Here is a 20415-nt window from a genome sequence, read left to right as displayed (position 1 = left end):
GGAAGTTATTTAATGAACAAAATACTGTAAATCTTTTGTAAATAGTTTAATGATCATTATTTATCGTATGAAAAAGAATGAGAATATTATGAGTATAAGTAGATTACAACAAAAAATCTTCCCACTTGTGTTAACCAAACCTTTTCAAAACAAAACTACACAAGTTGACATTTTTATTCATTAGATACTTTGTATATTTTTATCATGACAGCTGTATACAAGAAAATGTTTTGGTTTTCTGGTTTTAAAAAAAGAGCAGATTCGATTGTTTGCATAGCAGTTGTGTATTTCTTGGCTTTAACTCCAAAAGATTTGGTAATTCTGGTTGGCTTGTGGAGTCATAAATTGGATTGGTTTCTTGAGTTCAGAACTAGACTTCAATCATCTAAAGTAAGGGAAAATCTTCGTCTATCTTTTTGAGGAAAAGTTTACGAAATTTGAAATGGCACGATAATATTTCACTGTTGGCAAGCATAATTTCTAATGGAGGTATTAATAGATGTGATTTCAAAACTTTAATAACTTTGTTTTCATATCTTCTTGAAATATTTCGCTCCTCTGCTGATATTGGCCCATTTCTAAGCCATACCACTTGATACATGTGTGGATTTGCTGCTTATCAGCTCAGAGGTGGATGCAATCTCTTCACTGTATATTTGAGTATCAAGATTTAATTGTAAAGCTTGTTGCTTCATTCTGATGCTGAAAGGCAAATATATTGCCTTTGAAGAGCAGTGCAGCTTGGGGCTGTTAAAAGTTTATGTATTAGCCTTAACACTCGATTTGTTCAACTTTTGTGCCTGTTTGAATGTTGGTCTGGTTGACACAACTGTGGGGTGCACACCTTGATAGTTTTGAACCTAACGTTAACGACTTGTTGTTTCTCCAGCGTTTGAAGAGCTCGAGAAAGCACTGGTCGCAGCTCAAAAATCCGAAGATAAGCGTAAAAAACTGAAGCAGGAGATGGAAAAACGGTTAAAAGCTATGGAGGAGGCAAATGAAGAACAACAAAAGAACTTGCAACAGGAGCTTTCACGGGTTAAGCTGGAAATTGCTGCTGTAATGAAGGTAAGTAACCTAATGGCTGATAAAATGTACAGTTGCTGTGTATATTCTTTTTGATGTGCTACAAATACTTCTCTAGTTTGTAGAGCTGATAGCTGATGTGGTCTCTAGCCCTTGACGCACTTTGGAAATCCAGGCATGATTTTTACATGTCTGATTTTTTTTTTTAAAAAGTATGAATTTTGAAATTTACACCTGTCAGAAATAAAGGAAAGACTTTTGGCTAGAAGAGGGTACCCAGTAGAATTATACTGAGGCCTCTTTAAAAAAAAATTAAATACCTGTCAAGATGTTAAGTTCAAGTTGAATATTTCTGACTCCTATCAGTTGAATTACTGAGTGTCACACTGGCTCAGTGATTAGCGCTGCTGCTTCGCAGCCTCAGGGACCTCAGTTCGTTTCCACCCTCAGGCAACTTGCTGTGTGGAGTTTGCACATTCTCCCTGTATCTCCATGGGTGACTTTCCTCTGGGTGCCCTGGTTTCCTCCCATGTCTAAAGATAAGCAAGTTAGGTGGATTGGCCATGGGGAGTGCAGGACTGTAGGGATAAAGGTTGGGCCTGGCCAGGATGATCTTCAGAGGGTCAGATTAGACTCAATGGGCTGAATGGCCTGATTCCATGAAAAATAATGGCCCACATTTTAGCGGTGAAGCAACTGCATTCATTGCTAACCTTGAAGAAATCTGTTCATGTACATTTAGTGATTTCTGTGGTGTGGTTTTTCCAAAAGAAATTTGAAGTCAGGGGGACATCTTGACATATGACATCACTGATGCAGCAGCATGCAGGTAAGGAGCCAATTGTGGTAAAGTATTCTCTCGCATCAAAGCAAGAAGTTAAATCCATTTAATACTCTTTATCTTAAAATTGAATTTTCTGAGTTGGTTGTCACCATTGATGAGTAAAAAAATTGGAGTAGTACAAGTGAGGATGTATGTTTTTAATATATACGCTATTTAGGCTGTGTGGCATTACTTTGTGCTTTTGCATTTCTCTAGTTAATTGTATAAGATTTGTATAAGATTAACTTGTGAATTGAATTCTGCAGTTTTGTAGAATTTATTTTGCATTGTTTCAGGTTTGACTGCAAATCCGCAATAAACCTGGTTTGATTGGATATAACTTGACAAGTGGACATGCTCAATGTTTTAGCATTGTAAAGCAAAAGTAATGCATTTCAGCAAGCTGATTACAGTGTAGCTGAGACATGTTCTGCAAATGTTCAACACTGAAATTCAAATGTGCTTTTAGGATGTGTTAAGTCACTGCAATATAGTAATATGAAAACTAATCTAATATAAATGAAAATGACTTTTTCTTTAAAACATCTTGATTTCATTATCATGCAATGATATATTTTAACATTAATCATTTTGAGATTCGCAATGATCTGAGATGCTGTATTTTCGTTTTTTCTCCTCGGTGAGATTGTGAATGCATTGTTTTTTAGAATGGAGTAAAACTGAACAAGTCAAGGTGGACTGGTCAGGTAGAAGGTGAGAACAAAAAGATAGGAATGAATAACTAGAATAAACACCCTTTTCAAAGAGAACTGGTTGGCAATCTTTGTATACCTTATAGACAATGACAATGAAAATATCACACGTAAAGGCTTTTTTAGTGAGGGAATGAATGGAAGGAACAAATAGACATCAGAAAAGATGATGAAAAATGAGAAAAAGAGACATTGAAACTCAAAAAGAGCAAGTAAGAAACTGAAAGTGCAAGCAATCTAAATGTGCATGTTTGAAACATTAGTCTCCAAACATACAGCAGATATGTGAGCAGCAAAATATCAGACCAGTGCCAGTTTCAAGTCTAGCCTGTACCAACATTGAATTCTAATGTAGTATTTATACTTGAAGTACGAATTTAGTTTACTTTTCACTCAGATGTTTATCAAAACACTGTATATTATCAGCACTCCCGAACACAAGAAAATTCAATGAAAGTACATTTTCCAATTGCTGAATTCCGTATTCAGACCAGACAATGGCAGGTTGTAGAGGAGAAAAATGAGCAAGTTCTCCTAAAACATGTGATTAGCACAGCAAATAATGGTCACTGAACTAAAGCGAGTGGGATTATTCAGTGGTGAATCTTGTGGAGATCACATGCAGATCTTGATGATCGCCTCTGCTCAGCCAGATGATCGCCAACTTCACAAATTGTCATCAAGCTGCAGTGGCAGCTAATTTCCACCGCCCTAATTTGGAGAAAGTGTGCACAAAAGGCTGTCTTAGGCAGGAAAGCGCTTTTGAGACACTGGGAAATATTGATAAACTGTTGTGTTTTCTTAGAAGGGAAGTTATAAGTGAGAGTAGTGAAACATGAATGTTTCCTTTAAAATGTTATAATTAGTGTTATTGGGTGATGCAAAGTAATGTGGTATGGGGCAGAATGATGCACAGTGAGCTCAGATAGGACACGTGTCATTGTTTGGAAGAGATAAAGAAAGCAAAATTATGCAAGTGGAGCTGACCTGGCCAGATGCCATATCCATCATATGAGAACTTGAGAGAACTGAAGGAGGATATATCTTGTTGGGGAGACAAAACTAGACGACAGTTTAAAAATAAGAGGTCTTCCCTTTGCTCTGAAAGAGCCATTACAATGTAGAATTCTCTTCTTCAGATGGTAGTAGGGGCTGCTATTTAATTAACTCTACTTTGAATAAATTTAACCCTGTCAAAGAAAAGAGAGCCACAGAAACAAACAGAAGAGTGGAGTTGAGGCTCTGACCAGATCAGCCATGATCTAATTGAATGTAGGGCCAAATGACCTGTTTATGGGAAGAATACACTTGACATAGCACAAGACCCCGACCCTGTCATTTTTGTCTGTGGACGGTTTGTTGTTGCAGGGACACAGAGAGAGAGAAGCAAAGTGAGGCAAAAGCTCAACGAAGGGAGTGATGTTTGTAACATAGGCAAAAAAAACTTTTACATAAAATCTTGAATATGATTTGAAGAAGAATTCGGAGGGCGTCATCAGTCACATTAGACCAAAGGGGTAGGAGCACAGTGGTAATGTTACTGGACAAGTAATCCAGAGGCCCAGGCTAATACTTTGAGACCGCATGTTTAAATTCCAGCACAGAAGCTGTTAGAATTTAGTTATCCAAATTTAAAAGCTAGTCTCAGCAATGGTAACATTGAAACCATACGGGACAAGAAGACAGAGGTAACTGGCAGGCAAAGAAAAAAGACAGAACCAGAATCATGCAAGAATCATGAGGTCACCTTGCTCTCCCATCACTACTCACTTCTGAATATTAGTGAATGTGATGGTTCATGTGGAGAGTACAGGTAGAGCCAGTCCACAGCTGACTCAGCTGTAACAGAAAGGAGAAAATACGACTAGCAAGCAACCATGAAGGAGCAGTGAATGGCCAGAATTTCTGTGGCCACAGACGACATTTTGAGCAGTGTGTTACATGAGATTGAAAGAAATGCACATAATTACTGTTGCACCTGGCAAGAATGTCTGGAGTTTTCAATAGTGAGGAGAGAGGAGGTAATAGGGCAAGTGATGCATTTACTGCACTTGTGAGGGATTGTGCCATGAGAACGACAAGGTGCATAGGAGAGTTGGAGAGGGAATCACAATTCAACAGAATCATACCTTGTTAATATACAATAAAAAAGTAGAAATTGTTGTAAGATTATGGATAATTATTAATTATATTATAATATGGTCAGGGCAAAAAGAACTGTTTGCAACAATTTTCTGGATTGCACTTTGTTCTGGTAAAAAAAAAACACAATCATGTTACTTGGTAGCAAATGCCCTTTAGGTTTCCATGCTTTTTGAGGAAAGCTAATGTTATAAATTTCTTTACAAGTCCTGTGAAGATCGTATTGGAGAATTGGAGAAAAGTCATATGGAAGAACTGACCTGCAAAGAAAAGGAGTTTGAGCAGCAGTTGCAAGTTTCTCAGCAGGAGTTTCAGGAACAGTTAAAAAATGCTCTGGTATGTATCATATAACTTCAGCTTTTTATTGCAAGGAAAATAGATTGATCATTTCCCATTTCATGTTTAATACATGCTGAGAGACAAAACCGCAGATTATTTTTTAGTAGCCTCCCCATTGTACCCAGAACATGACAATGACCTTTAGAATCAAACATGACCTTGATCTCTCCTGTTATTTTGTTGTTTATCTTACTTTGAGTGTTGTATGTTCTTGCAGCACTTTCTCCTCTTGTTCAAAACTCTCTCTTTTCTTTTACTGTCCAGGTGTCATGCCAGTTTTCTCAAAGAGCTGCCTGCACTGATTTCCTCCCTCAGTCTTGACCCTACTCAATGTCAACAACCAGATCCAATAGTGTCTCCTTCCTTGTTGATCTAAAAATAGCTAAGAATCTCTTGCAGTCATTGCCTTTACGATCTTGGTCAGTATGAGAATAATTTGAAAGTTGCATCGTTAATACTCAAGTTTTTGCACACCTCTAATTTCCTGACAAATTTATTTTATATCTTCCTTGTTAATTAATGGTCTGTAGAACACACCCAGTAATATGCCAGAAACTCCATTATTGTTTATCTCTGACCAGATAGATTTTTGCTTGACCTTACAGGCATTATCTCTTTCGAAGACTATAATATTCTCAGTCAATATTACTTGCCTTTCAGAACTTTGTTGAATACCTTGTGTTCAGGAATATTTATTTCCCAGTCTTGCCATTTACAAGGCAGCTCTCCATTTATCACCACAATATTGCCGAGCAGCTTACCAACCTTATTACCGTGTTTCAGCAAGACATAATACATAAATAATAACAGCAAGGTAAAACTTATTTTAGCTTCTAAGGGTTACAGTTCCCTCCCTTGGAATGTACTTCCCGCATTGGAAGGACATTTTTGACTGCAAGTTTCTTGTTGATTTTGATGATGCAGTCTTGTATTTAAGAAATGCACATCACGTAGCAAGCTCTGAGACTGTCTGTATGCCCATCCAAAACCAAAACAAATGGAAGAACTTACAAGGCCCTAGCTTTGAGCTTTGAATCAGAATTACAAACCATCCATGATCACAAGATGAAAAGTATTGCATAGAATGTTTGAAAGCAAATATTCAAATATTTTTTGTTTATGTGATAGTGTGTGATTTAACTGTACAGTTTTGTTTATTCAGGCTAATTGAGGAAACTTTAGCCAAACTAGAATCAACTTGTCAATGCAGTGGGAGTGTTTCTACTGGGCATGATCATTGCCCACCTGGGCTATCTAGTATCAGTGCAGTAAGTGTTCAGTAGGAAATAAGAGCATTCTGATTCTTGATCACCTAAGGCTCTTTTCACTCCCTTTCTGGCACATTGCTATGTGATTAGAAGCAATTTTGAAAAGATTGGACCAGCTATCTAGCTTTATTTCAACAAAGCAACAATATTTTCACGCCCCCTACTAATTACTCTTAGGGATCAGGTTGTAGATAGAAAACAGCATATCATTTGCTCAACTTAAGATAACTATGATGACTAATGTGTTGGCATGTTCATTTGGCTTAATACTAATTATTTGAATTAAGTACGCAACTTTAAAAAAGTCAAAGATGTGTGTAGAGCCACAGCTTTCAAACACAGTTTTTCATGGGGAAGAGTTATGTGCTGAATTGGAAATTCCTGTTCATATCGTATAATCCGCTTTTGGCAGGATAAGTGTCATGCTGAGTACCAAGCACAGCAGCAGGAGAAAGAACAGCAAACCGTGTTGGCGTTAGAAGAACAGGAATTACAAAAGCATGCAGTTCAGACGCAGGCAACTAAGCAAATCCAGGAATTGCAAGCAGAATTGGAAACCTTCAAAACGGTAAGCCAAGCATCGGGGTTTAAGTGTAATTCTTTGAAACATAATTAAATGTCACTGAATTTGTCAGTCTGGTCACCTTATAAAGTGACATGTTCATAGTTTATTGCATTAGGAAGCTTTGAAACACTTTCTTGTATCTCAAGCAAATTTGTAAAGTGGTAAGTCAGTACAGTGCAGAAATATATACATACAGAGTACACCAATGAGAGGAACTCTTGTATTGACTGACACCCTTCCTGTTCTCCTTCAGCTGAAGAATCAGTACTGTGCTGAACACCACTTTGAAAAGCACTGAGGGTAGCAACTATACAGAGGTTATGCATGGTAAGAGACTTCACTGTCCATTAGCTAGAGTGCCTCAGGGCCATCACTGCTAGCCAAGTCATGAAGGGCGAGCTGCTGGTCTCATGCTGGGCAAATGATGAGAGTACCAACCTGTGGATAGACTGATTTCACCTCATCATTACCAATTTGTAAAATTAGATCATGAGTTAGCACATGTATTGTTCAAGAAGCCTGGTTGTAGCCAGTCTTGGAAAGGCCGTTTTCTAGATTGCCACGTATACAAGATCTTTGAAGCTTGGACTGAAATATAGGGAATAAGTGGAACTGAAGTTGACAGATCCTTCAAGTTCCATCTGATGTATTTGAACTCTTTGGCAGCTATATGTATTGCCATCTTCATCATTCTTCCCAACTTCCCCCACCCCCAAGAAAGCAGTATAATTAACAATTTGGAAAGGATTATTTGAAGATGCAAAGGATTTAATTTTATTATGCAGATTAGTGCAGGACAAATGAAGTAAGCAAATGTGCAGGAGGACATTGAACAAATAAAAGTTGATGAGGAATGTTAATTGAGTTACCAAATTCAGCAATCATAAACTGGGAAAATAGATCTATCCTAGATTTTCTTCTGTATTTCATGATTGTTTGTTTTGTTTTGAAATCAGTCAAGCCACAGCCACATGTGGCGGTAGTGAAACACTTCCAACTTGTTGATCTCACATACATAAAACAGTGACTGTACATTGCAAACTTGTTCCTTTATTTATTAATTTCTCCCTTGCAGCAAGAAGATTAGCCAATCTGATTCTGGACTTGTAACCTGTTTTGAAATTAGTGCAAAATGTCCATCTATGAGTTAGGAAGCCTCAAAAACAAAAGCTTCTCGTTAATTGACCGTCAACCTATTGTCCATCATCCTCCACATATTCATCCTTCTGTTTTAGACCTTCAGACCTAGAGAAGGTCTGATAAGTATCTGGAAGAAATCAACTACAAAAAAAAAGCATTGGATCATGTTTATTGTCAAAAGCTAATGAATATGTAGCTGAAATATGACACTAAAAATATTTATACGTCTACACTGGAATCAAACACCAATCATTAGACTAGCAGGTGGACAGTCAGAAATCTTTCACGTGTAGAAAAGAGTTGGATGAGACTATGTACTGTTGCCAAAAGTATTCAGGTTGAACATAGAACGAATATTCAGATCAAGATGTGCCCCCAGGGCTAAAATTTTGAGGCAAGTATGTAACAAACCAATGGTACGGTGACGGCATAAGTACTACTTGCAGAATCAGAAGAGGCCTGACAAAATATCATAGATCAAGGAAAACCTACAAACTTTTAAGTATGGATTAAGTATAAATACCAAAAATTGCAGGTAGGCATGGCTCATGCCCAGCTTCATATAGGGCAGCAACCCCCACCCAATCAACTTTGCATACAAGTCCTCTCTACAAATGATCAGGTATTCATCCAGCTACAAGAAAAGTGTTTTACCATTTGCTTAAAATCACCACAAAAGTGAACCGAGCTGTCAGGCTTCACAATCGGTACAACCCATTCTACACACTCCACTGGTTTGATGATTCCTTTGTCCTCCAGCTTCTTATTTCCATCTCTACTTTTGTCTGCAAGGCAAATAGCACCAGGCGAGCCTTGCAAAAATCTCAGAATTGCATCCTGATCAATATATAAAGTGGTGTTGGCCCCTTTGATAGTCTCAAACTCTTCCTGAAATACTCATTGGTGTATCATTAGGACTTCACTGAGGCAGCCGTTTACCAATTGACAATGTTAAGCCAATCAAGGCGAATCTTTCTCGACCAGTTCTGCTCCGACATGCTTGGGCCTGAACCTTTTACTACTGTCGGTGGTAGTAGCACCAATTGCTTCTGATAGAAAACTGGAACTGATTTGCAATGGTTGCCTCGCATATGTTCTCAGTCTCTCAGAGGTCTTGTGGAAGCTTAGTAGTTGGAGTCCTGAGTGAGTCTTGCTAAAGGCAGATTCTACATCCACATGGGAACTGGGTGACCATTTAACCAAGCACCAGTTTTAATTGGCTCTGATTTGGGTGTCACTATGCAATTTATTTGTTCCAACCCACATGTAGGGCAACTTTCCAGGATGCTTACTCTACTGGGTACTGGCCTATGAGTTTTCCTACTCAAGTCAGGCCTAGTAAGACTCCTTTGCTGTCTCAAGTTTGCATACAGCCAACAACTATGATGGCTTGCCGGCCCAGATCTGAAGAACTGATTAGCCACTTGGCCAAGGCTCATCCTTAATGATTTAGTAAGACTTTTTTTTATTACACTTGAGAATGATGATCGGCCCTTCTATTCCTTGTCATTGCCTCAGTGAAGAAATGGACACTGGTGACTGCCTCCATAGCTCCACTGAGGTCTTGCAACGTCTGAATAGCCAAAGTGCTGCCTCGTGCAAGAACATTACCCTGTTTTCTAATTGTGAGAAGAACATTGATTCATGTTCAATTTACCTCAAAGAGAAACTTGAGTAATATGTTGATGATAGTCTGTGCCTCAAATGTTTTAAAGTGATCTACCGAATTTTTGTTTTGAATTGGATAACAACTTATTCATCACAATGCCATATCTGATTTGCATTTAAAAGGCAGATAAAATATATCATAAGTTTTACTAAATATTATGGACCTGATTAGATCTCTAGTTCTGCCCTTTATCAATTTTGTATACTTTGAAATTCTGGAAGACATGGAGGATGGTTTAGGTGGGAGCTGTCATCATCATGAAGATTTTTACCACAGCCTCATAACACCTCACCCGTTAAGATGAGCCAATACGTGATAAAAGTAAATTAGTAGAATTATAGCAAAACATGACCAATAAAAGCAAACGTGTTTGTGTACCAGTTTATATTCAACCAATAATCTAGATATGATAAAATCAGGTTTAAGTTTGGGGTGGCCATGGAATTGAGTAACCACTTTAGTTGTGAACAAAATCAAAGTCTTATTGTAAACATGTACTTCTTAAGGGTAAGACCAATTAGTTTTGCTGCAGCTTGTATTAAATCAGTAGGCACAATTGATCCTTCTTAATATGTGATTTCAAATGTGTGATATGGATGTTCTTTCCTTGATTTCAAAAGTGCAGCTAAGATTTTGATGCAAGAGCAATGGAGCATTTAACTATGGTTGAGTATATTCATCTGCATTATCTGGTCGTCGGCAGTATTACCAGGTAAAATTAACTGCTACCTCTGGTGTCCTCACATGCACATTTGCTCTCACTGATACACTTTCTCAGCTTGCATTGGTGCAGTCTTAACCAATGGAATTTGGACAGAAATTCCAGTTAAGATGTGAACATAGGCTAAAGGGTTTAACACTGTGACCTCAACTTGTTACAATTTATGTAAATATCTTGAATGAGGGGCTTGAAGTTCTGGTTGGTAAATTTGCTGATGACACAGAGGTAAGTTGTGATAAAGACGGAAGGCTTTAAAGGAACATTGCCAGATTATGTGAAAAGGGGAATGATCTGCCAAACTGCGTATAACATGGCAAAATGTGAAATTGTTCATTTTCACAGAAAGGTTTAGGAAGAAACATATTAGATAAATAGTGAGAAATTGCAGGTAGATCTGGGTGTCTCGATACATAAATTGCAGAAAATTTGCATATGTAGTTCAGAAAGCTAATAAAATGCTATGTTTGACTGCTAGGAGAATTAAACACCTAAGTACTGGGCAGCACCATGGTTCAATGGTTGACACTGCTGCCTCAGCGCCAGGAACTGGGGTTTGATTCCACTCTCAAGTAACTGTCTATGTAGAGTTAGCATGTTCTCCCTGTGTGTGCGCGTGGGTTTCCTCCCACAGTCCAGAGATGGATAGGTAAGGTGGATTGGCCCAACTAAATTGCCCATAGTGTGCCGGGATTAGACTACTTGGATTGGCCAGGGGAAATGCAGAGTTACAGGGATTGGTTGGGGGCTGGGATACTCTCCAGAGGGTCAGTGTGGACTGGACGGGTTAATTGGCCTGTTTGCTGCGCTGTAGGGATTCTATGATTAAGTAGGGAGGTTATGTTTCAGTTACCCAGGACAGCAGTAAGACACATGCTGGATATTGTATGAAGTATTGGTGTCCTTATTTAAGAAAGGATGGAAATGCATTGGAAGCAATTCACAGGTTTCAGGTGTAGGCTGGAATGGATGCTTCATCTTGTAAGGAGAGATGAATGAACTAGACTTGTGTCTGATGGAGCCTAAAAGACTATGTATGCAACTTGATTGAAATGCTTAAGATCCTGGTTAGGCTAGGCAGGGTGGTTGTAGAAAAGATGTGTCCTTTTTAAGGAGATTAGCTGTTTAAAGGTTTCTTTTAAAAGTAAGGGATTTCCCATTTAAGACTGATGAGGGGGGAAAAAAATTCTGACAGTTGCATTTCTTTAGAACTTCTAACCTGTCGCATGGTGGAAGCAGAGTCTTTGAATACTTTAATTCAGAGGTGAATAGATTCTTAATGAGCAATATGAGAGAGGTTATTCAACGTAGGTTAGAATATAACTAATTAGATCAACCATGAGTTTGTTCAATGGCAGATCAGGTTTGATGGACAGAGTGGCCTAGTCCTAATTCAAATGTTCACCGGACACTCTTACACCAGCACTTTGCAGGCAACTTTACAGCATTGCTCCATTTTAACACTTGAAAATGAATGCAACTCCAGGTGCCGATGGAAATTAAAATGATTAAGGCACTGTTATGTCACAACTAAAACTGGAGCAATGCATTGTTGCTCCAGTCTCCCCAGTCTTTGAGTCACTCTGTAAAATAAAAGTGCTTTTCTCAGTTTCCAAGGTGGTTAATTTAAAACTTTACCTATATTATGTTTTAAATAATAAGATCTATCAACCGGATTCCCTTAAATGCATATTTAGTGGATCATTATTAAAGCAAAATTTGTTCACTGAAGATGCAATAGCTGGTTTACATACACAGAAGTGTGTAAGTATGAATGTTTAACCTCTTCATAAACCAAAGTACACCACTATAGGTGCGTATGCACACGTTCACTTTTCAGGAAAAAAGAGAATGCCCTCTGCAGGTGTAATGTTTAAAACATCTACTTCCAGACCATTCAAGTTAATCTTTTCAGCCAAAAGATGAAGCACAGAATGTTCCAAAATTTATCTGATGTTCTTGACATATGGTCATGTCACTGATAATGCACTGATAGACACAGCTAGCTCAGAAAATGCACAATTGAGAAATTTCTACACTCTTTCAAAAGTACAAATAGGTTTCATCCTCGACTCACCAAGAGACCTCTTCTCCCAAAAAAAACAGGATCATCTGGGCAGCCCGTTCTTAGGTTACTTGTACTTCAATTAATTCCAGGTACTAAAGCACTGGACATTTAGTTACTTAAATAAGAATAACACGTCCACAGCAGAACAAGTGCTTATCATCAGTCATGTGGTTACTCGAAATTATTTAAAAATAATCTCCAATATCCACAGTTCCCATTCAGTGGCATCCTTTAAATAAGCTACTCTAGGTACTTCCTCAAAACTTGGAATAATTTTATTCCACAATCCTTCAAAACTAAAGTCCTCTAAGAAATGTTAAACATGAAAATGCTTTCCACCAATAGGAACATTCATTTTATAATTATTAAAACTCATGAACTTTAGATCAAATCATGATATGTTATATAGGCATGAATGTGTTCTTTTTCAGGAAGACTTGGTGTTTTATATATATACTCACCAGTAAATTACTACATTTGGGAGCTGAGTTTGTGGATCTTGACCAGGAAGCAATAGAAGCATAGGTTAGAATTCAGGTTATTTCCACAGAAGTAGGGTGATAGGTTGAGCTCAGGCTGTTCAGTGGCAGAGGCATCCCTGCCAGATTCATGACTGGGGCTGGAGGGACACTGACATTGACCATGAGCCAGAGCCCATTACCCAGTGAGAGAAATGAGACCAAGTCACGAGTGGAGCATGGGCAGGGCCAAATGATGCTTGGGTCCCACGGCTTCTGCAGGGCTCAGACTTGGTGGAGGTGAAGTTGCAACTGCCATTCAGTATTTCACCAGGGTCTAAAGAAAGTCAGGGTTGGATGTCATCATTCGGGAGCTGCTGACCTGGGCCTTGTTTCTGAGTTTTTAAGCAGTATAATAAGTTCTGATCAATGTTGAAGAATTTTTCTTATCCCCAAAAGTTAATTTTACATATGTGAGTAATGTGCCAGATTTTTAAAAAACTAATGTAACTTGCATAGTCTGTTTGATTTTCACTGCCTCCTTTTATCCAATTTGTGTTCCATTCTTTATTTGGTTTAACTATTTAAATTTCTTCTTTACTCATTTTGAATGTTTCTGCAATTTCAGTAGCTGTCCAGTTTCTCTGCTGCCCACTTTTTGCTTAGTGACCAAAGATCCTCTATAAGAGGACACCAGCTTGAACCCCAGGCATTAGGAAAGTAGAATTTCTGCTGCAAGCCCACTCTCAAAACCCTGGGTATCTAGACACAAAATGATTGGAGAAAACTATTCCTTCACTTCTCCCAACAAATCCAGGCCATTATTGTTATCTGGCACGTTTAGCCCTGTTTTTTGTATCATAAGTTGTGAGGGGATGAAGTGTGTAAAATGTGTTTGAAGTTTAATTCAGGGAGCATTTCTGAGTAGATTGAAGTTGTTGATTCAGAACAATTTTGAAAACTAACTTGATTTAGTTTTCTTTCACATTGACAAATGCTGTTTCTGGGTCAATTAGTTAATACACACCTCCACATACACATTATCTGAAATTCAAGATATTGTATGTGGCTACCATTACTAAAATGTAATTATCCTTTTTTACAGAGAGTTTTGGAGTTGGAAAGTTTGCTTTTAAAGAAATCGCAAGATGGCGAAGCTCATTCGGAAGAGTTGGAAACAGAGAAGGCCAAGCATCAAGTGGAAATTGCAGCCTTAATTAAAACCCACCAGGAGGCACTGGAAAACTTCCGTCAAGCGGAAGAGCGGTCATACACTGAAAAGATACAGATAATTGGCCATCAGCATAAAGCTCAAGTGGAACAACTTGAGGAAAAATCTAAACATCTAGAAGTGCAGTTGAAAGAGAAAGAAACTCAATTCTGTGCACACATTGAGGAAATGAACCAAAAAACACTAGAAAAACTTGATGTGAAACAAACTGAATTGGAATCACTTTCATCTGAGATGACTGAAATGCTCAGAATACGGAATGAGTTGGAAAATAAGTTAACTGCAATTGAAGCAGACCATGAGAAGGAGCTAGCACATATGAAACTAGATTATGAAGAAAAAATTGATGCTGCTAAAAAAGACGTTGAACAATCCTTTAGTGGAGTTGAGAAAACGTTGACAGATGAGGTAAACAACCTCCGTCAGCTTCTTGAGGGTAAGGACAAAATTGTAGGAGACCTTCAAGAGGAAAAGGAGAGCCTGGTAAATGAACTTGAAAAGGTTAAAAAAGAAGCTGCTGAAATTTCAGCAGAACTTGAATGTGTGAACCACGCCCGTCAGAAAGAGCAAGAAAATGTTGAGGAAAAGATTAATTGGAAATTAGATGATCAACGTAAACTGTATGAAATGCAATTAACAGAATTGCAGAACTTGCTGAGGAACTTAGAGACGGAGAAAGAAAATAAGCAGTTGTCAGATCAGACCAGACTCAATGAACTTACTGCTAGTTTAGATAATTATAAATCCCAGACCCAGGAATTGAGAGTTCTGGAAGAGAAAAACAGTGAGATGCTAAATAAGGTAACTTCCCTGACAGAACACTATGAAACTCAAATAGCTCAGCTGAAATCAGACATTGAACAGTTTCAGAAAAGTTCAGAAGAAAAGCAAAAGGCACTTAACGATGCACAAAATCTTCAGAAACAGCAGGCAGAAGCCTTCTCTCAAAAACAAACAGAAGAACAAAAAATAAGTGCACAACAAATTGATTCACTTCACAAAGAATATGGAAAGAAGATAAAAGCACTCAAAACAAAGCTTCAAGAAGTTAAACAAAAGGAAACTGAAATGCAGGATAAATTGAAGATGGAACTGTCTGAACAAGAGATTAAATTAAAAACACAGTTGGAAAAGCAACAGAAGGAAATTGTTCAAAAGGAACAAATGTTCAACGAAAAGCTGGTCGAAATGGCACATGCAAGTTCTACAGGAATGAATGAAGCAGTGAACCAGTTGGAATCAAATCACAAGCAGCAACTGGAAACTCTTAAAGATGTTCACAAGCAAGAGTTTGAAGAACTTCAACAAAGCTGGGAGAAAAGGATGAATCGGCAGATTGAAGAATTGCAAGAAAAGCATGAGACTGCATTTCAAGAAAAGCGACAAGAGTTGAGAGAATTAAAACAGAACCTTGAAGCCTCCAGTAATGAAAGGGCTGAGATAGCCAAGGAAATAACTGAACTTAGAAAGAAGGTTGCTTTAGGAGCAGATAATATACAGCGACTTCAAGAGGAATTAAAGGAAGCATTGGTTCAGGTTGACACTTTGACAGAAAGTGAAACAGCCCTTAAAGCTAAATTGCAGGCTTTTGAAGAGGATAACAGTCAAAAACTGTTGGAAAGAACAGAATTAGAAAAGTGTCTAAAAGAACTGAAGAAAGTAGATGAACAGAATCAGGCTAAGATTTTGGAGCTTAGCGATTTGTTGAAGAAAACTGAGGATAACCTACATGCATTGGAAAATACTCGTTGCAAAGAAACGGAGGAATATGCGAAACAACTTCAAGAAAAATCTGTTGAACTTCAGAACGAAAGCAAAATCAGGAGTCAAGTGGAGCAATTAATTAATTATTTTCGTGAAGCAAATATGAAAGTCGAGCTGCATACCAATGACTTTAATAAGAAGTGCACTGAAAAAATGAACATCCTTCATGAGCGTGTTAAAATTTACCAAAGTCAAATTGAAAAGGTACAAAAGGCACTACTGAAAAGAATCAGTAGCGTTAGTGAACTTGAAATTAAACTAGACGAGGTGGTAAATCAAAATATCTTATTGAATGATTCAGTGCAGCATACAGTACAACAATTGCAAAATGAGCAACAAAACTTCAAGGCATTGCAGTCTGAACTCCAAACCATAACTGCACAGCATAACACACTCCAGCAAGAAAACAAACAAAATTGTCAAGCATTGCATGAGAAGGAAACTTGCATTGAACAGTATAAGAAAGAATTGTCCCAAAGTACATTAGCTTGCAAATCCACCATAGAACAGCTGAAGGAAAGAGAAATACTGATCTCAAGCTTGAAGGAACAAATGCATGATCTGAAGTTGCAGCTTGAGCAGAGCGTTTGCCTTTCAGATAAAGAAGAAGCTATTTCATTGCTTGACAAACAATACAAAGTGGAACAACAAAAACTTCTGGACCAAATAGATCAACTATCTGCAAGTGTTGAAACTGTTTCTCACGAGAAAATTTCAGCCCTTGAACAGGCAAACCAGCACAAAATCAAATTAACAGAATGGAAGAAAAAAATGGAATCAAAATTAGTACAGCATAACAACAAAGTGAAAGAGCTTGAGTCAAAATATGAGACATCTGTTAAACAGAATAAGGAGAAGGATGACCGAATATCAACATTGACAGCAGAGGTGGAAAAATTGACCAGCAACTTACAAAGTGTTACAATTGAAGTTGAATACATGGCAAAGGAAAAGGAGAAAACTATAAATGATTTGAATGCTCAACTGGAAACAACCAAATCTAGAATAGCCGAACTAGACCAAGATGTTGCTGCAAAGTCTGAGGAATGTAAAGTTGTCGAAGAACTCAACAAGCAATTGTGTCAGAAAGAAACTGAATTGCAGGAAATGGGACTGATGCTTGAGCAGGCTCAGGTCGGAGCTTGTGAGCAGGACAGCAGATATAAGATTGCTGAAGAAAAAATCCACTCATTTCAGAAAGAGATGGAATCACTGCGGCTTGAATTTTCACAGAAACAGAATGAATGGGAACAAACTAAATTTGAACTTATAAATAGTAAAGAGAAAGAACTGATGGATTTGGAAACTCGAATGAAAACTGAGAGCACCAATAAAATAGCTGAATTTAAGAAAAAAGCAGAACAAAAAATTGCAAAAATAAGGAAACAATTAACTAATCATTTAGAAGAAAAAGAAAAATGTACGAATGAACAAATCAGAGACTTGAAACACAAAACGCAGGAGCAAGAAGCAGTCATTGGAGCCTTAAATGAGAAACTGAGAAGTCTAGAAACTACAATTGGGTCAGAAAATGAAGAGAAACAGAAATGGGCTGAGAAAGTGAGGAAAGAAATGGAACTTGAGAAGGAGAACTCTCTGAAGGTGTTGAAAGAAAGTTATGAAAAAAAACTTATGGTTTTACAGAATGATGTGTCAGCGAGAGATGAAATGTTGCAAAAATACAGAGAGAACCAGACAGAAACGAATGCTGAGCAGGAAATTAGTAAGTCTTGTACAGGTTTTCAAACACATCTAGAAAAAGTTGCAGATGGGAAGCAAATCCAGAAGGGAAACAGAGAGGAGTTTGAACAGCAGAAGCATTTACATCCATTACTGGTGGAAGAACAAAAAGAGGAAATTAACACATTGGAAAAGTATAAGCAACAGTTGAGCATAAAAGATAAACAAATAAATGAGATGGAAACAGTAATTGCAGAGTTACAAAATAATATCCAAGGTAAAGAAATTACAAAGAAACAAACACTAGTGGAACTTTCAAGTGCCTTTGCTTTAAGAAAGAAAGATGTTGATGAGGAAAAATCAGAGACCAGTTCTGGGACTGAAAGCTACAAAAAACAGATACAGGTGCTCCAGGAGCAGTTGGAAGAAAAAGTCACTCTACTTAAGATGTTTGAAGAAAGTTCTGAAGAGAAGACAAAATCTGACACAGACCTACAAAAGTTGTTAGATGGCATGCGGGAGCAGCAAAAAGAATTGGGACACAAGCTGGAAGAGGCAGAAAACGAGAAACAAAAAGCACGCAAAGAACATGCCAAACTGCAAAAAGACCTTCGTGCATTACGCAAAGAACATGAAGCTGAAAGAGAAATCATTCGCAAGGAAATAAGTGAAGAAGCTGAAAACAAAGCCAAGTAAGTGTGTATATGTCTCCAGTGAATTTTTTTGTAAACTTTTTTTTTGTCTTGACATTGCCTGGTCAAATGATAAGATTGTCTTATTAGGTTGGGATGGGGAAGCCTTAATGTTATCAGGTTAACAAAAATGCAGAAATCGCTACAAAAATGTCAACAATATTATAACCCATGTCTTGCTGCAGATGCTTTTTTTGTTAACAATAGTCTGCAAGTCTACATTGCACATCATATCATAGGAATTTAGCTAAAATTAAGATTTACTCTTGTCTTCTGCCTTCCATGACCAAAGGGCATCTCAGAGTTGATTAAGTACTTTTGAAATAGCTATTGCCTTGATGATAAAAACGTGGTAGCACGCAATGAAGTCTTGCAAAAACAGTAATGTCATAATGATGAGAATTCTTTGAACGTAGTTTGAGAGATGAATGCTGACTAGGCTACAGGGAACCCAGACATATTATGTCTCATCTGATTGATGTTTTGCAATGCAACACTTGGCTCAAAATAACCTGGATTGATGTCAGCAATGAGCTAATTATAACACTTAAAATCCACTTTATAGAAGTGTTTAAAATTAATAATTGGAGTAGGATTGCAACAAATAACCTCTCTCCACTGATTGAAGAAGGATGATTTGTTTAAGTTGGAAAGCAGGAAAATCATTGTTATTTACACAGGATTGTGAGGATTGAGGCTGGAAAGCACGCAAATATGATTCTGAAGTAGTTGACAGAATCCGATACTGTAAACATGCAATAACGTAACTGATTGTTCAAGGTTTAGGGAGTAAAGGAATAAAATGATTCCATGAGTTTGAGAGGACTGCTCATGTTAAGGATATACATTGTGGCCAACTTGTGTTGACATTTTTGTTATTCTATCCAAAACAAATGAAGATTGGCATGATGGTGGGCAGAGCCAAATGTAACTTAGAAATTTAACTGTGTTTACTACCAAGAGGCTGTTGGAGCAGTAGAGGCATAATTCTGAACTGAAGGTTTACAAGATAGCAGACAAAGGAATCTTTACTGTGGCTTGAATGATGTTTCACAATCCATTGAAGATTAAATATGCTACTCATGTATTCTGTGTCTTTCAGGAAGCTGAAAATGCTTCAGCAACATTCATGCTAATTCTCATGTTTGCCATATTTAAAGAGTAATACTTAAGCAGAAGCAGAAACATTTAATGAGAAGTCAGCTGTGCAAGTCCTCTGTTACTGTATGAGCTGTTTCCAAAACAATGTTTCTTATATTACAGCAGTCACTTCATGTAGAAAGGCTTCACTGGCTGCAAAGTGCTATGGGATGTCCCCAAGAAATGAATGAGGCATTACAAATGCAGCTCTGTCTTCTTTTGATTAAGGTTACTGAATTGCCTACGCGGTAAAGGCTGTGCTGCAGCCGCAACCAACTGAATTCATTTTTAAAATACATTATCCTGGCTATTTTTGAAACAAGTCTGAGCTTATTCTTGAGGGGTTTTTTTTGCCTCCAACAGATTATTTACTACACACCTTCTATTTTCACGACCTCCTGGAATGGCTATGCAACCTTTGACTTACTGTATCAAGTTTAGTATTTGATTTTGCATGGTTTATTTGAATAATCTTTCCTTTATTTCCTATAATCTAATTTTTGGATGGAAATAATTTTAAAAAAAGGTAGTAAGTACTTTTTCTACAGAGAATGACTATCACTTCGCGTAAAGCAGCGAAATTCTTATAAAAATGGACAACCGCTCATTGCTCCAACAGCCAAAATATTCATAACAAAAAAATAGATTAATTTCAATACTCAGGAAGTCAATGGGTGAGAAATATTTTAAATTGTTTGGCCGGTGTGTTTACAGATCACTATTTTGTCCACTGACTTAGAACAGAGGATACCACTTCAATGGGACAGGGATAACAAAAACAGAAGAATTCCAGGAATACTTTGTGTGACTATTATATCCTTCTGCTTAACATAAGCCAAAAAAAAATTGTCAGGCTCATAGTTGTTAATATGCATGACTGAGATAAGTTGCTGACGCTTTTGCTAAGTGGGTGAATCTATTTAAATTTTTTTTAACAGAGGATTAGCATATAGACTTGCCTTACTGAAGGTGTACCACA

The 20415-nt window shown here is 37.6% G+C and overlaps 1 protein-coding gene across 3 annotated transcripts in view; it reads left to right on the top strand.

Moving 5' to 3' along the window:
• Nucleotides 1-20415, top strand: part of golga4 (golgin A4) — a 160801-nt gene that overhangs the window by 88606 nt on the left and 51780 nt on the right. For all 3 annotated transcript variants that reach the window (XM_048528967.2, XM_048528965.2, XM_048528968.2), the window contains 4 exons: nt 890-1068; nt 4912-5040; nt 6724-6879; nt 14035-18296. In XM_048528967.2, coding sequence (XP_048384924.1) covers nt 890-1068; nt 4912-5040; nt 6724-6879; nt 14035-18296 — 4726 coding nt within the window. The remainder of the gene's footprint in view (nt 1-889; nt 1069-4911; nt 5041-6723; nt 6880-14034; nt 18297-20415) is intronic.

This window comes from Stegostoma tigrinum, chromosome 5 (assembly GCF_030684315.1).
Source record: "Stegostoma tigrinum isolate sSteTig4 chromosome 5, sSteTig4.hap1, whole genome shotgun sequence".
NCBI lineage: Eukaryota > Metazoa > Chordata > Chondrichthyes > Orectolobiformes > Stegostomatidae > Stegostoma > Stegostoma tigrinum.
Note: the sequence above shows the minus strand (reverse complement) of the source record. Positions and strands in the feature narration are given on the sequence as shown.